The sequence below is a fragment of the Aspergillus heteromorphus genome, assembly GCF_003184545.1.
Source record: "Aspergillus heteromorphus CBS 117.55 chromosome Unknown BO70scaffold_1, whole genome shotgun sequence".
NCBI classification, from domain to species: domain Eukaryota; kingdom Fungi; phylum Ascomycota; class Eurotiomycetes; order Eurotiales; family Aspergillaceae; genus Aspergillus; species Aspergillus heteromorphus.
The window spans coordinates 262600-276944 of record NW_020290406.1 but is presented as its reverse complement, the minus strand read 5'-3'; the positions used below and the strand labels follow the sequence as shown (position 1 = coordinate 276944).

At 53.3% G+C, this 14345-nt stretch overlaps 4 protein-coding genes across 4 annotated transcripts; 1 reads left to right on the top strand and 3 right to left on the bottom strand.

Moving 5' to 3' along the window:
- Positions 1-1292: 1292 nt before the first annotated feature.
- On the bottom strand, positions 1293-4190 carry BO70DRAFT_357203 (putative GTPase activating protein (Gyp3)). Its single transcript, XM_025541979.1, has one exon. The coding sequence runs from the start codon at positions 3785-3787 to the stop codon at positions 1418-1420; it is 2370 nt and encodes a 789-aa protein (XP_025403789.1). The 5' UTR covers positions 3788-4190; the 3' UTR covers positions 1293-1417.
- Positions 4191-7987: 3797 nt separating this feature from the next.
- On the bottom strand, positions 7988-9195 carry BO70DRAFT_357200 (putative ubiquitin conjugating enzyme (UbcB)). The gene is made up of 3 exons (XM_025541978.1): positions 8926-9195; positions 8715-8831; positions 7988-8605 (listed from the first exon to the last, which is right to left on the bottom strand). Exons 1-3 carry the CDS (start codon positions 8950-8952, stop codon positions 8282-8284), a joined length of 468 nt encoding a protein of 155 aa, XP_025403788.1. The 5' UTR covers positions 8953-9195; the 3' UTR covers positions 7988-8281.
- A 163-nt stretch (positions 9196-9358) lies between these two features.
- On the bottom strand, positions 9359-10963 carry BO70DRAFT_305171 (putative RTA1 domain protein). The gene is made up of 4 exons (XM_025540002.1): positions 10653-10963; positions 10505-10604; positions 10308-10457; positions 9359-10259 (listed from the first exon to the last, which is right to left on the bottom strand). The coding sequence occupies exons 1-4, from the start codon at positions 10675-10677 to the stop codon at positions 9521-9523; spliced, it is 1014 nt and encodes a 337-aa protein (XP_025403787.1). The 5' UTR covers positions 10678-10963; the 3' UTR covers positions 9359-9520.
- A 326-nt stretch (positions 10964-11289) lies between these two features.
- On the top strand, positions 11290-14331 carry BO70DRAFT_326887 (kinesin family protein). The gene is made up of 6 exons (XM_025540674.1): positions 11290-11727; positions 11777-12827; positions 12874-13001; positions 13049-13573; positions 13625-13685; positions 13742-14331. Exons 1-6 carry the CDS (start codon positions 11362-11364, stop codon positions 14086-14088), a joined length of 2478 nt encoding a protein of 825 aa, XP_025403786.1. The 5' UTR covers positions 11290-11361; the 3' UTR covers positions 14089-14331.
- The last annotated feature ends 14 nt before the right edge of the window (positions 14332-14345 follow it).

Sequence of the window (14345 nt, the reverse complement as noted above, 5' to 3'; positions counted from 1 at the left end):
CAGACGAAGCCAGCTTCTTTCGCCGTATCTTTGTTTAGATAGAATAGAAATATCATATAGCATATCTGGATAAATGGCGCTGGAGCCAATTCTTTATGATGAATACAAATAGGAAAGTATTCGAGCCAGATACATCAGAACCCGATTATCGCCGTCATTGTAAAACTGAGCATGTTATTCTCCACATCATGACTGTCATAAATCCAGTCCCCGAGCGGTGCCGCGTATGTCCTTTTTCGGCTTTATCGGCGCGCGCTATGATTCCTTGCTGGTGGTTGATACATGCTGGGTAAGGTACGTGCACCAAAGATACCCCGAAGTTTACTTTAGTCTGTTCTGCTCTTTGTAAACATGACTAGCCCGAGGAACAGCAAATGACTCCGGCGAACACATCCCCTTGGAGGATGAGCCTGTGGGAAATATGTCTCCCTGGATCTAGTCAAGATCGGAGATTTTCCACGGGATAGCGAATAGCGACAGCTAAAAGCACTGTCTTCTGTCTCGCTTGTCGTTTGCAGTGGCGAAGAATGGTACAGTTCCCCATTCCACTTGCCTGGAGTATTCTCTCGATGTATAATCATGGAGATAGAGACTGGATAGATAGGTTATGCTGTCCACAGTAGATCTTCGGGATATCCGTCTTTCCTCGACGGAAACCTGGGAAGCCTATGATGAGCCAGAGGAACATGAGGACTGGCAGGTACTATAAGTACTTTCCATAATCTGTATCTTTGGGTTGTGCACAGGGAGGATATAGTGTTATCTTATATTGTTATTTTATACCATTTAAACCAGGTTAGTTTGAAATGTATCGATCCGGTAATCAGAAAATTGATATGTTTTTTTCAAGAAAGAGATTTTGGTGGGAAAGAATAAAGTCGGTGTTGTTGGACAATTCATGTTCATGTAGTTAAAACCGGGGGTGCGGAACCAGGAAAGCTGAGGATCATCCTGAGAGGAGGATGGAGAGGATGGAGAAGGGGAAGAAGGAGAATAGGATGGGAGAGGGAGGATGGGGGGGGTTATATAGTGGTGTCATGGCTTGGTTATCAAGATTTGGGTGAATAGGTGCTGGGAATGAGGGCTGAGGATGGACTTCAAGGTTGAGGATGTGTAGTGAAGTAGTCTGTGATGAAGGTGGATTCACCAACTGATAGTACAGGACGAGTATCCTCCCATCTTCATGGTTTGCTTCTCCAAGAGAAGATAGCCTGTATCAGAGCGAAGTCGATCTACAGGTAATCAGAGGGACTAGAGCCATACAAGACAGCCAGGATACCGAGTAATGGTAAGTAGTTTTGGATTTAATATAGACACTAGAAAAGGTATTCAAACATATAAAAGCTGCTGTGGGTATCAATAAATACATAGCACGCCTACCGACGGACTCCACCACTCACTGGTTCCCTCGCTCACCCTACCGAAATGCATGCTGCTTCATGTGTCGCCACGAACCCGCGATGCCGCGCTCAATGCCCGGGATCGGAGTCCGCGACCTGCCCGGCCACTCGTCTGTCGCCGCCTGGATCTGACCCTTGTTCCACGCCCGCGAGCGACGCATGTTCTCGTGCCGAACGGCCGCCCGACGCGCGGCGCGCAGCTCGTCGATCCGACCCTGTCCGACGCGGTGGCGCCGCACGAAACAGTCGTCGAGCAGGGCATTGGCGTCCAGTAGCTTCTTCGGCACCGACTGCACTACCTGGAACACCTCCATGGGATCCGACACCGCCATGATTTCCCGCTCACACGACTTGAAGATGGCCAGAGAGACTCGGAAGAACGTCTTGGAACCCTCGTAGAAGAAAGCATCCCACACGCGCAGGGTCGTCTCTAACGGCAGGGTCCCGATGAAGACTGACATCAGCCAATTGGTCAGGCCGAGGGTGATGTCAGGCAGGCGGGAGGTCACTGTCAACGCTGGGGCCCGTGAGTTCCCACCGAAGCCGGAGCCGGCGATCTTGTTGTACACATGCGGCGAAATTTCTTTGAGCAGGACCATCAGAATCCACAGATCGATGTTCGCTCCCTCCAGGCTGATCTCGTGTGTGCTGGGGAGGTAGACAGAGCTGATGATGTGCAACATCCAGAACGCCTTCTCCTCGGGCAGGAACAGCAGAAGCATACCCGTGATGAAGTTCAGCGATTGTGTGTAGCCGATCTGTGGGTTGTGGATGGCAAATGCATACAGAACCCGTCGTAGGGATTGAATCATTTGGGTCTCGACTATGACTGACCCGTGACCATGCTTGAGGTTGCTGCTACCAGCGCTAGCGCCTGCGCCAAGTTGGTCGGCCGATTCGGGTTTGAAATGAATGTTGTCGGGGAACGTCCGGTGCAGATCGCGTTCGATGTGCTCCTTATCGTCGTTGGTCGGAGACATCATGGACTGCTGCACAAGCTGCTCGTAGAGCCCGGGGTTGCGGTTGAGATGTTCGTAACCCCCGGCGTAGAAGAACCAGGCCGCGCCTCGGTATTCGGGCGGAATACCCTTGCGCACGAGCTTCTTGATCTTGTTCGACTTCGGGGGGAAGGACGAGGGGTCTGTGACTGGCAGCCGGTTCTCCCGAAGGAGTTCCACCCACTTCGTCCTCCGGGTCGCGGCAAAGCCGACGTAAGTGCGATGCCATGCCTCGTATTGCTCGAGAGTCACATGGTGAGTAGCCTTCCGGAAGCCATAGCAATCTCGAGTGCTGGTACCCGGCAGTAGCGGAGGCGGTACAGCACCAGGGATCACGACTGTGGTCGATTGGTCACGTCGTTGAAATTCCGAATGGGCTGGTGATTTCAAACTCGAGAGATCGTTCCATGGCTGATCTGGCATGTCCTCACTTTCAGGCGGTCCCTCGATGGGCCTTGGTTCCGGGGGATCTAACTCTGGTAGCGGCGGCACGGGGGGAAGGTCCTCTGTAGGATCAAGGTCGGGCGAATGTTCATCGGAAGTATGTCCGTCCATCGTGTATTCAGTAGGCGGACATGGACTCCACGGTCTTTTGCTATCACCATACAGGCTAGGGGACCCCGGCTCCTCTGTCACATCGCTGAAGCCGTCAAGGTACATGGAAATGGCATCTTCCACGCTCATTCCCCCATCCTTCTCGAAGGGCCCGTCGGGAGTGTCGGGGGACATGTCAGTAATCGAGCTACTCTTCGTGAGGACACTGCTGCGCTCCGTTCCGCTGGCATGTTCGATGCTGGACCGCGACGTCATGGCGGAGTTGACGCTGGAGCGGAGCTCATCTTCTCCGTGGCCATCTGCATAACTTCCGGGAGGGGGAGCACGAGGCAGTGCCAACCCATACAGGTCGTCTGGCTGTCGCTCCCGGGACCGAGGGGGCCGTGGGCGTCGGTTGTGCAATTTCGAGGTGGACATGGATATGCGCAGCCCTGGTGCACCAGGGGGGATCCTTCGGGGTGGGGGATGCTCAAAATCGCCTGCCTTGGCAGGGTATCTTGGGCGATCGTTTGGGGTCGCAGGGAATGTGGGGGTCCGGCAGGTGGGCCTTCGGGGCACAAAGTCATCGTCGTCGTCTCGGGGTTGGGGCGAAACAGCGCGCCGTGCGGGATCTGCTTGCGGAGGATAGGCATGATGGAGTCGGGGTGATTTAGGGACGGGGGGTGGCCGTTGGGGGGGAGGACGCAGGCCATCAGCCGTCGAGGGGCGTGGGAAGGGAGGATTGAGTCTCAGAGGATCGAGGCGGGGGGGATTGGGGATCCTGCGACGGCTGGGGATATCATGCGTGCCTGCAGGGGGCGGCGGATATCGAAAGTCTCCATTTCCTGTGACCATGGCCACGAGATGATAAGCCCCAGTTCCCGCTGGACATTTGTCGAGAAGTAAACAATTGAAGGTCAACGGATGCGAAGTGCGAAGACAGGTTCGAACTTTAGGGGGGGGGGGGGACTGGTTGATAAAGATGGGGGAACCGAAAGAGGACCCGCGGGAAAAGCAAAGAAAAATACTAGGCGCTTAAGAAGGGCTGCAGGGCAGTGGTAACGAGTGAAGAAATGGGTCGAGAATCAAGCTACCCGGTCAGGCGCGAAGTGAAACGAGTGGAGGGAAAAGAAACGGTTCAGTAGTCGCCCCGGTCCCGCGACGGTTCAATCCATGGGCCAATCTCACGATCCTACCAGAGGGTCACTTCGAGGCTTCATCTCACGGGGGGGGCGAGATGAAGAGAGAGACAAGACGGGCGAGAGGGAAGAAGAAAAAGAGGGAGAGAACCGAGATTGAGATTGAGGGCGCCGAAAGGGAAAAGGGGAAAAAGGCGGCGGGCCTCGATCGAGGCTAGCGCCGTGCGATGGGACGGTATCCGAGATTACGCTCGGCTGGGAAAGACCCTGTGTATGTTGTACGGCCTGGTACTGGTATTATTATTCTGTGGTTTCACTCTGACGCCAGGATGATATCAGTTGGCACTAACGGCGTCTGATGTTGATGATGATGATAGTGATGTTACCGAGAATGTAGTAGCTATATGAGCAGATCCAGGTAGATATAGATATACATATAATGGGATTATCAACCTCCCACACTCCTCTTCTGCATACCGTGGTTACACAACGGTTGCATCGACGATCGCAACCGCCCCTGACGACCCAGGGGCCTTCTTCATGCCGACACATAACTGCCCCGTTATATCTAACTTTGGAGAACTTTAGAACGGATCAGGTCCGGAGTACTTCGGGTCATGACAGGTCACTGCAGGCCCGTCGGAGCTGCATCCGCGGTGACGTTATGTACGAGATGCATCTGAGCCAGCAGCGAATGCCGTGGTTGGAGGACGCGCCCCGGTCCGCAGGAGACCCGATGGATCCTGAATGGATGATCCTGGAATTCTGGATGCATGGCTGGCCGTTGGATGGATCAAGGATGGATCAACTATCTATCAAGAGAGCCAGGTTCCCTGCCGCGAGATGGCGACACATCCTTGGTACGGTACGGAAAAACCGGTTTGCAGCCATACCGGGCGGCGGAACGTTGAGTGGGAGGAGTGGGAGTTGGTTTCAGCTGCCCCTGGTCGCGCCCCACCATCCGCGACGCCAAGGGTGGCATCGAGACTCGCGACAGCTGGTGTCAAGTCTAATCCTCCAGATGCATTGGACTGTCTGTCCCTCTTGACGTCTCCTTTAGAGGGAAAATAGGCCACAGTCAGGACATCTTCTCCTTCCCCTACTTCCCTCCAGCCACCTACAGTGTGTATCTGAAGTTCCGTCCAGCTTCCATCAGTGATTACGGCGGGGCTTTGGATCGTCCCGTGATGCTGCCGGCCCCACCAGCACCTACTGCTTCGGGTACTTTTCCCTTTGCCCAATGAGATAGACTTCCATACTTCAGCCTCAACGCTCCGCATCGCTTCACTTTCATCGCAAAGGCAACCACGCCGTGTGGATGGCCACTGCTGCGAGTCGTCGCACTCGGAGACATCTGATCTATCGTTTTCGGCGGTGCTCTCGCGAAGGTACGAGTGGATGGCTGTAAGTGTACCGCGCATGCATGGTCGGAGCTCCCAAAATTGGACCGGAAGATACTTTCGCTAACGCTGGCGCGACGGCGCTGTGCAGGCTGTCGTACTCCAATAATCCTCGAGGCCTCGACACTACAGTCAACACAGCCGGATTGTCAACAGACTACTGAGGCGCTGCAGGTCGAAGGATGCGCTTGATGATCCTTATCGATAACCTCAACAGTTCCCTCTATAGCGTCCGAAATGGGATAATGCGCCCTGTGGTGGGTCGCCTGCGTGTCGCGGAAATGACGAACGTGTTCTAAGGAGCTATTTTTATGGGTAAAGGGCGGCACAGTTAAGGCTGCCCCATACTAACGGTTGCTTATTTGGATGCAATATTAATGGGCGGGCACCGTGGCGACCTCGTCGAGATTTTCAAGGCGTTGGAAGCTGGAGCTTGGAAGGCATGAACCGTGGGCTGAAGCATCGCACTGTTCCACATGCATCCCGCGAAATCGAAGGTTCTTTCATGCTCAAGCTCGCAGATCGAGTCACACTCGTATTCCGACATACAGATCGACTGCACAGCTCGAGTCCCTCTCACAGCCATCTTTTACGTCGCACGAACCACGCATTGACCACCTCCCAGTCCCAATCGAGCTCACCCAACTGACTAGGATAATCGACACATCAGCCGAGTTCTCTGATAGATTAAAAATGCCGTTACTGGGACAGTCTCCGCGTCCAACGCCGTCCAAAGCGCACATACCTCATATTCGGAGAGCACAGGTGGCATCGGCTTGTATATCTACAACAAACTGATGATCCTCATGCATGTCGGGCCACCCCCAGAAGTCAGTGCCCCCCTATCATACCGTTACATTCTGCCTGCGCGCTTGGAATCTGTTTCAGAATCCTCCTTACCCCGCAGCCAACGCTCAGGGATGAATTCCTTGTCAGAACAGCGTCTGATGGATAGTCCATGGATTGAGCAGCGATTTCCGCTAGACGGCCACTAGGCAACTAGGGCAATTCTAGAATCGATATGTCGAGGCTTCTTGCTCATTTATCGAATGGTTCCTGGCCTTGCGTTCACGGTACGGGTGTTTGATCGTCTCGCCTGAAGGGCTCCATAGTTCGTCCAGAAATTTGCGGATACTCTAATATGCATTATACGTTGGCTCTGAGTGAGAAAGCGGCAATATTGGATTCTACTTAACACACTGACTTGGGAGACTCCAGGAGCTTTCGTCAACATTCAGGAGTATTTCCCTCGAAGCGAGCTGGAAAAATGGCGATATCGTGAGACACAGTGTGTTTCACTACCTGGCGCACACTCGATCATCTGGTCTCGCGCAACGCCCAACTACTGTTTTGGAGGGGGTTGTGCGAAACGGACCAGCCAGAGGTCTGAGCGATTTGGATCGTAAACCTGAGGGCTTGTTCGGCTTACCTTCCCAGTATAATCTAACATGTCCCCAACGACGCTATAATTGTCAACATCGCACCTCTGCTCCCGCTACCTTTTGAGTATGAGCGTACTAACGACATCGAAGGGTTGCAGGCATCAGCTTGTGTCTAAACCAGACTATGTCTGAAACGTCTCAATAAACAGAATATGCAGTAGAACTGTAAGCATGCCGCGATATCGAACAGCCCCCCTTGTAAGTCCTGAATCGTGCAATTCACAATCAGCATGCTGGACCTTATTACTTAGCACTATTCCGTCGACTCGTCATAGATAAAAGAAATCTCGAATTTTACAGTATTCATTTGCACAATATCTATATCATATCTACAATTTAGCAGACTACCGCGTGACAATTTACCTAAACCAGAGGCTACGGGAGCTCCTACTATATGTGTCGCAATGCCAAAATCCCAACTACCTAAGGTCCATATCCCTCCCTGAAAAAACACACACATGTACGAAATATCATTTGTCCATCCGTCTGCCATAACTCCCTCTCTCAATCATATCAATGCAATAAGTAGACTCGTGGGGTGGATATAAAGCTGGGAAGTTGAGGTACCATGACTCCATGCGACGACACTCGGACTCAGATTGAAGATTTTACTTCTCTAGAAGGACCTTACTATGGATGAACTTTCGGTGTTATAGAGATGATGAATGGGCGTTTTATGCTGATATCGTGCGTCCATGGAGAATGCATACATGCACATACCCTTGAATTTAGTCTTGACTTCAAATAAGGGGAGGGAGGGGGGGGGGGGGGGGGTTGGAAATCTGTTATCAGCGTTTGTGTGATAGTATTTGAGGGGAAGAAATAGTAGATAGTCTGGAAAAGGAGTGGCGAGAAGAGCTTGTAGTGCTTTTACGGGATGTAGAACTATGCAGTATCAATAAAACTCCCTGAGAGAGCGAGAATCTTTTTTTTTAATCACGTCCAACTAGAAAGTACTAATAAAGTAAGCACCATCCCGACACTCAATAACAGAACACCTAGATATCATATGATGTATGTATGCATTTCCAATAGTTCATCTATTCTCATATTGTATTTCCCACCCAAACCCAGCCCAGCCCATGCTACCCACCATAGGTATGCAAAGTAAATATGCAGCTGAATAGTATGTACCGTGCCGTCCAGTCCGGTCCAGTCCAGTCCAGTCCAACTCCCCTCATATCCTAACATATCCTATCCTATCCCATCCTACTCTATGCATGTCATGTCATGTCAAACCATATCAATCACATCATATCACATCACATCCATATCTACCATCAACCCCCAACCCCAGGATATGATCCCCACAACTATCCCAACATAAGATCCCCACAGCTCCTCCAAGCAATATCAAGCAGATGCTATTCACGATGATTCAACCGCATACTTCCTCGTCCACTCCTTCGCGACCTCATCATACCTCTTCCGATCATTCTTATACTGCTCGGCAATTCGCCCCTCGATCGCATCATCCGGCATCGGCTCCGCCAACAGCTGCCGCGCGAACTCCAGCACCGCGTGGATCCGCGAGCTGGGCTTCCATTCGTCCGCCCGCAACATCCCCAGACACATGCTGCCCTTGTCGTCGTTGGTCACGTTCGGGTGGTAGATCTTGGTTTTGAACGACACCGTGGGCGGCTTGAAGGGGTATTCCGTGGGGAGGGAGAGGTTGAGGAGGAACTTTCCGTTCTATATTCAAGAGAAAGAAGGGGAAGAGGGGGTTAGTTGGGGTTTGGCACTGTTGGGGGTGGGGGGTTGTGCTGGGGGGAGAAGGAGGGGGATGGAGATGGGGGCTTACGTGGTATGGTGAGCCTTCTGGTCCTTCCATGTATACTTTCCAGAGATATAGATTCGATTCGTCGGCTAGTTTCACCAGGATGCCGTCGGGGGGTGATTCGACGAGTTCGGCAAGTTCCTGTGAGTGAGTCGTGTTAAGTCGCTGTTTTTTTGGTCTTTTTGGCTTTGGTGGGAGGGGTGTGTGGTGATGGGTGAGAGGCTGTCTGGCTTACCTTGGCTATCCGCTTCTGGCTTCCCATGGTGGATGTTTTGGTGTAGGGGGTAGAGAGTAGGTTGTTGGTAAGGGGGAGAGCGGGGTAAGGAGGTCGGTCGGGGACCGGTCGAGAGGGACGGCTGGCGGGGTGGGGTGGATGGCTGGATGGATGGGTTATTTCGAAAGGAGATCAGGACAGAGAATCCACCAGATGCTAGCTATACAGACAGATGGGACAGAGGCAGGAGAAAAGATGGAGCTGGTGGGATTGGGCGAAGGGACAGAACGGAGGACGGAGCTGACCCCGAAGCTGTTCGGCATGGCGGGGCGGGTCGGTCAGGCGGGGCGGAGGATCGCCCCGAGTGGACGACGTCAGCGCGGCCGCTGCTGAGGTCTACACCGGTGGATGGATTATGTGTTGTTATGTTGCTGGTGTTGTTTTCTTTTCTGTTATGAGAGTGGCAATTTACTATAATTCACTGGACAAAGGAAAATAGAAGACATTTATGCCAAGAAACATGGTGTCAGAGACTGTGGGAGAAAACAGAAATATCATATACGGAGGAGGCGAAGACCGAGCAGACAACTCAGTCTAAATACAACACAACACGGGATTACACAGCAGAGGAGACCCGAGGAGTGTCCTTCTGAGTATCACTCGCAGGCCCCGTCTCCCAGTATCTCTCCTTCCTGCCTTTGTTCGCGATCAGTCCGACTATGTCGAAAGGATCGACCAGGGTCACAAGGAAGGGTCGATTGTCCTCATAGCCAGGCCCCTCGATCTCGGTGACCCCGTCCGGCGCGAGGTAGATTTTGATGGAGCATGGCAGCCATCGCATTGGATGGAAGACATTCAGCAACGTGGTGTTGGCGTACATGACGGTTGTTTCGAAGACCCAGAAGAACCACTCATCCTTGATGATCGGGCTGACATGCGTGCTGGAGGCACTGAGACTTGCTGCGCTGAAATACTCCACGGTCCGGTAGATCGTGCGCACGGTGATTAGGGAGCAACTGCAATACAGCACACACAGAGCCCGCTTGATCTTGCCGTTGAGCACGCCCCCGCGAGAGCAGTTGTAGTAAAACCTGGAGGTCAACGCGAGAAATCCAACCATCAACGCGAGCTGCAGGATCAGCGCTGCTTTGAGCAACGCCTCGCCCGTCTTCCGTTTGCTCTCCGTGCTTCCTGAGTTGGCAACCAGCACTGCGCCATTGGCGGTTATCGCCTCCACCACGGCCCCCAGAGCAACGAAGGTGGTGAACACTCGGCCGGGATGGATGGGTGAATGGTACGGGATGTAATAAAGGATGCGACCCAGGGTAAAAAAGTTGTTAAGCTCGTAAACTGGTCTAGATGCGGGTTAATGTTGATCTCATCTTTGCATCGGCCGTACTTACGGTCCGGCTAGTAGAAGAACAGTGCTCGCAATATACACCCCGACGTTGCCCCATTGCCCAAAGGCGCCGATGGTCCGCATCACGAAGCCTGCCGTAAAGAGCAGAGCTGACCAGGGCAAAAGTCCGGTCACCTTCCAGGATTTGTACTTACTGCGGCATGGTTAGAGCTAGTTCGGTTATTGAGGCAGCATACGCACAAGCATTGCAAGATATGCAGGACACCAGATATCGCGGACAGGGTTGCGAAAGCGATGGGTGCGCCTTTGTTTGGTGCATAGTACCAAAGACTCCCCTCCTCTTTGTGATGTCAGCATTGATCTGGCAAAAGAGTGGATGCCAACATACGATACGGGGATCTCTTTTCCATCATGAATGTCACTTGACTTGATCTAGCTGATTGAGACAGACCGGATGACGAAGCAAGCCTCGAGCCGTTGCGACAATGATCTTAAGACTGGCTTCATCTTTGGAAGGTCTACGGATTTTATATAACGTCCCAAGACTCCATCCCATGGCAGTGAGGGTAGGCGAAAACGAGCATGCCTCATTAGGGAACCGCCTGAGATGTCCCTGGTTGGAGGATCCATTGTTCGGTGGGTGTTTAAGGATGGCACGAGATCTGGGGCCAAGGCATGGATCTACTTGGTGTTCCTCGCCTCTGTTGGTTGGATTCCGCTGCAATATAGCGTCATTTTCTTAGCATTTGATGATATGGCAGCCTGACAAGACCCTGCAGGCTAGCGAATACGAGCAAGGCTGAGCGTCGCCGTCGCCGCGTTTTAGCGGCCGACAACTGGCCGGCGTGCCTGTCAGCCTGAGGGGCCGGGCACCAACCCCGGATGACCTGATTACCTCATCGGGCGCCTGTTCCCCCAGCAACTCGGGGCTAACCGCAAGAGGCAAAGGCAACATCCCGTGATGGGGACTCTCGCCTTCTCCAGCTTCCATCGATCTTCTGGATCTCATATCCGCCCAACCACTACGACACCCCACACTCAGTGACCCCCTGCTCCTCGAATGTGAAGGCCCAACCGACCGTGTGGATACCGCCGCCATGAACTCGCCAAAGCCCTCCCCAGCATCCCTGTTCCAGGTCTACCTCCGCCTGCGCCCGCCCATGTCGCAGCAGGCCGAGGACCAGGCCGAACGATGCTTGACAATCGAGGCCCCGGAGCCCAAGCCCGCTCTCGACGACGGCCTGGAAGCCCCCGCTGCTCTCCCGACCCATATCACCCTACAGCCACCCTCCGACTCCAGAAAGCGTGCCATCGAGCGATTCGGCTTCACCAAGGTGTTTGAAGAGTCCGCGTCCCAGCTAGACATCTACCAGGGCACCGAGCTGGAGTCGCTGGTCAGAGGCGTGTTGATGGAAGGGAGAGATGGACTCATTGCGACGTTGGGTGTGACGGGTAGCGGGAAGGTCAGGTCTACCGCAATATCGGGGGTAAACATGTACTGACGCATAACAGAGCCACACCATCCTGGGCTCGAAGACGCAGCGAGGAATTACCCAGATGAGCCTTGATGTCATCTTCAGATCCCTGGCCTCGACAATCAGACCACCCGACAACTCGATCAACCCCCTCCTCCTGTCCACCGTGGCCGCGTCTGACGCGTCGGAGTCCCAGATGTTCACGGCCCAGACATTCCTGGAGGCCGTATATGGTGACCCCGCCGACCGGGGAAGGAATTCTAGAGCTCAGACCCCGATGAGCACCGGAAGAGCTCACACCCCTTTGACGGTATGGCGCCTTCCCCGCACACCATTGCAGGGGACCCTTCCCTCGATGATCCCTCGTTCCCGACCATCCACTACCCACACTGGACCCTATTTGAGACCGTACAATGGACCCCCCCCAATATCATGCTATATCAATCCCCTTGTTTTTCATCCAAAGTTGAGAGACAAAATGAAAGATGGTGGAATTGCTACCCCCATCACTCCGTCCAACATAAAGCCTGGTCCAGGTCAAGTGCCTCGTGCTAACATGTCTTATCCCATTTTAAAGGAGCCGATGCCCGCCCTGATCTTCCCTCGTCGCAACATGCCCCCACGCTCTGCCGCCGCGCCCCGATCGCCCGATGTCAGCCATCTCACGGTGGACTTGAACCCCCATTCCGAATATGTCGTGCTGGTGTCGATGTACGAGGTTTACAACGACCGCATCTTCGACCTTCTATCTCCTGCTATTGCCCCGGGCCAAGGAAGCGCCATGTCCCGACAAGGAGGAACTTCCCTCAAGGATAGACGCAGACCCCTGTTCTTCAAGTCGACAGAGGGCTCCCCTGATCGGAAGGTAGTTGCGGGACTGCGTAAGATTGCGTGCAACACTTACGAAGAAGCGCTATCCGTACTTGAAGTTGGCCTCACCGAACGCAAGGTCACAGGAACCGGAGCAAACAGCGTCAGTTCCCGCAGCCACGGATTCTTCTGCATCGAAGTCAAGAGAAGAATGAGGAATAAGAGAACCGGCGAAGAGACTTGGATGGGTCATACTCTGACAGTGGCAGATCTGGCTGGTGAGTGACGAACCTTCCTTGTTCCAGCCAAGCTAATAGAGAATAGGCTCTGAGCGCGCAAGAACCGCAAAGACAGCTGGTTCCACCCTTGCGGAGGCCGGCAAGATCAACGAGAGCTTGATGTACCTCGGACAGTGCCTGCAGATGCAGAGTGACATCCAGGACGGCAACAAGGTACATACCACAATCCTCGGGACCCACTCCTATGCTAACAAATCCAGGCTGCCATGGTCCCCTTTAGACAGTGCAAGCTTACCGAGCTACTGTTCTCTAACTCTTTCCCCTCCTCCACCTCTGGCCTCAACCGCCACCCCCAGAAGGCTATCATGATTGTGACTGCCGATCCTGCGGGGGACTACAACGCCACATCGCAGATCCTGCGCTACTCAGCCTTGGCTCGTGAAGTGGCCGTGCCCAGAGCTCCCTCCATTGCCGAATCTATCATGTCAAGCACACTGGGTTCTCGTCACGGCTCTGCCAGTGGACGCAACACACCAAGTCTGGGTGCGAACGAAGAGCTCGAGAAGGCACTCGCTGAGATTGCGCGGTTGACAATGGAGAATGAGTCCCTGTCAGTTAGGCTTGCCGAAGAGGAAATCATGAGGTCCGACCTCGAGATCCGACTGAGAGCTAGCGAGGAGAGATCCCTCATGATCGAACAAGATGTGCGCGAAGAATGCTGGAATGAAATGGACGAGCGGATGGAAGAGGAGAGGAAGAAATGGCAAACTGCATGGGATGAGCAGGTAAGTCATCAGCAGCCCCAATGTAACCTCCTTACTAACGAACGATTGAAGGCTGGCTACAACAACGAACACCTTGACAAAAAGATCGAATTGGTCTCCCGAGGCTTCCAGAGTAAGTCACAACCCTCCCCTCTCTCCCCCAGTCCAATAGACTAACACCACCCCCAGTCCACGAAGACCCAACCCCCTCAAATGAACAGATTGAAGACCTCGAGTTCGAGAACGACCAGCTCCGCAGCAAAGTCGCCTCCCTCGAGCGCGAACTTAACTGCCGATCGCCGACCAAGAAGTCCAAATCGAAGACCACACTTGAGTCGTCTCGTAACTCCAACATCCTCGGCCGCGAAAGCGACATCGAAAATGCACTCAAGCGCATGGATCAACTCAAGCTCGCTGACACCATGTTCTCGCCCGCTCCGCCTACCACCACCACCACCACTTCCTCCGCCCCTGGAAAGAGACAGAGAAAGATGGCCACCAGGAAGTGGGACTTGGCTCCGGAGGAGAATATCTAGATTCCTCATTCTCACTCACTCACTCATTCACCCTTTCATTCTTTTTCAATGGAAGAGTGCTGGAGAAATGTTGCTGTTTTAATTTCTGGTTTATGGATACCTGGACACGGTTTCGTTCTTATGTTATTTATGTTATGACTTCGGGATAACCAGGGCTGGTTGGCTTCAGGGCGTTTGGATGTGGATGTGGATGTGGATACCACTCATTATTTCTTCTCATGTTAATAATATTAATCTCTATGGTACATGCTTTCATT

Coding starts and splice junctions, on each gene's coding strand:
- BO70DRAFT_357200 (XM_025541978.1), bottom strand. CDS start 8,952: ATGGGAAGCCAGAAGCGGATAGCCAAG. Junction 8,832..8,925: donor GCCAGAAGCGGATAGCCAAG/GTAAGCCAGACA, acceptor ACTCACTCACAG/GAACTTGCCGAACTCGTCGA. Junction 8,606..8,714: donor CAGAAGGCTCACCATACCAC/GTAAGCCCCCAT, acceptor TCTTGAATATAG/AACGGAAAGTTCCTCCTCAA.
- BO70DRAFT_305171 (XM_025540002.1), bottom strand. CDS start 10,677: ATGATGGAAAAGAGATCCCCGTATC. Junction 10,458..10,504: donor CTGCATATCTTGCAATGCTT/GTGCGTATGCTG, acceptor ACCATGCCGCAG/TAAGTACAAATCCTGGAAGG. Junction 10,260..10,307: donor GTTCTTCTACTAGCCGGACC/GTAAGTACGGCC, acceptor ACCCGCATCTAG/ACCAGTTTACGAGCTTAACA.
- BO70DRAFT_326887 (XM_025540674.1), top strand. CDS start 11,362: ATGAACTCGCCAAAGCCCTCCCCAGCATCCCTGTTCCAGGTCTACCTC. Junction 11,728..11,776: donor GTGTGACGGGTAGCGGGAAG/GTCAGGTCTACC, acceptor GACGCATAACAG/AGCCACACCATCCTGGGCTC. Junction 12,828..12,873: donor GACAGTGGCAGATCTGGCTG/GTGAGTGACGAA, acceptor AATAGAGAATAG/GCTCTGAGCGCGCAAGAACC.
- BO70DRAFT_357203 (XM_025541979.1), bottom strand. CDS start 3,787: ATGGTCACAGGAAATGGAGACTTTCGATATCCGCCGCCCCCTGCAGGC.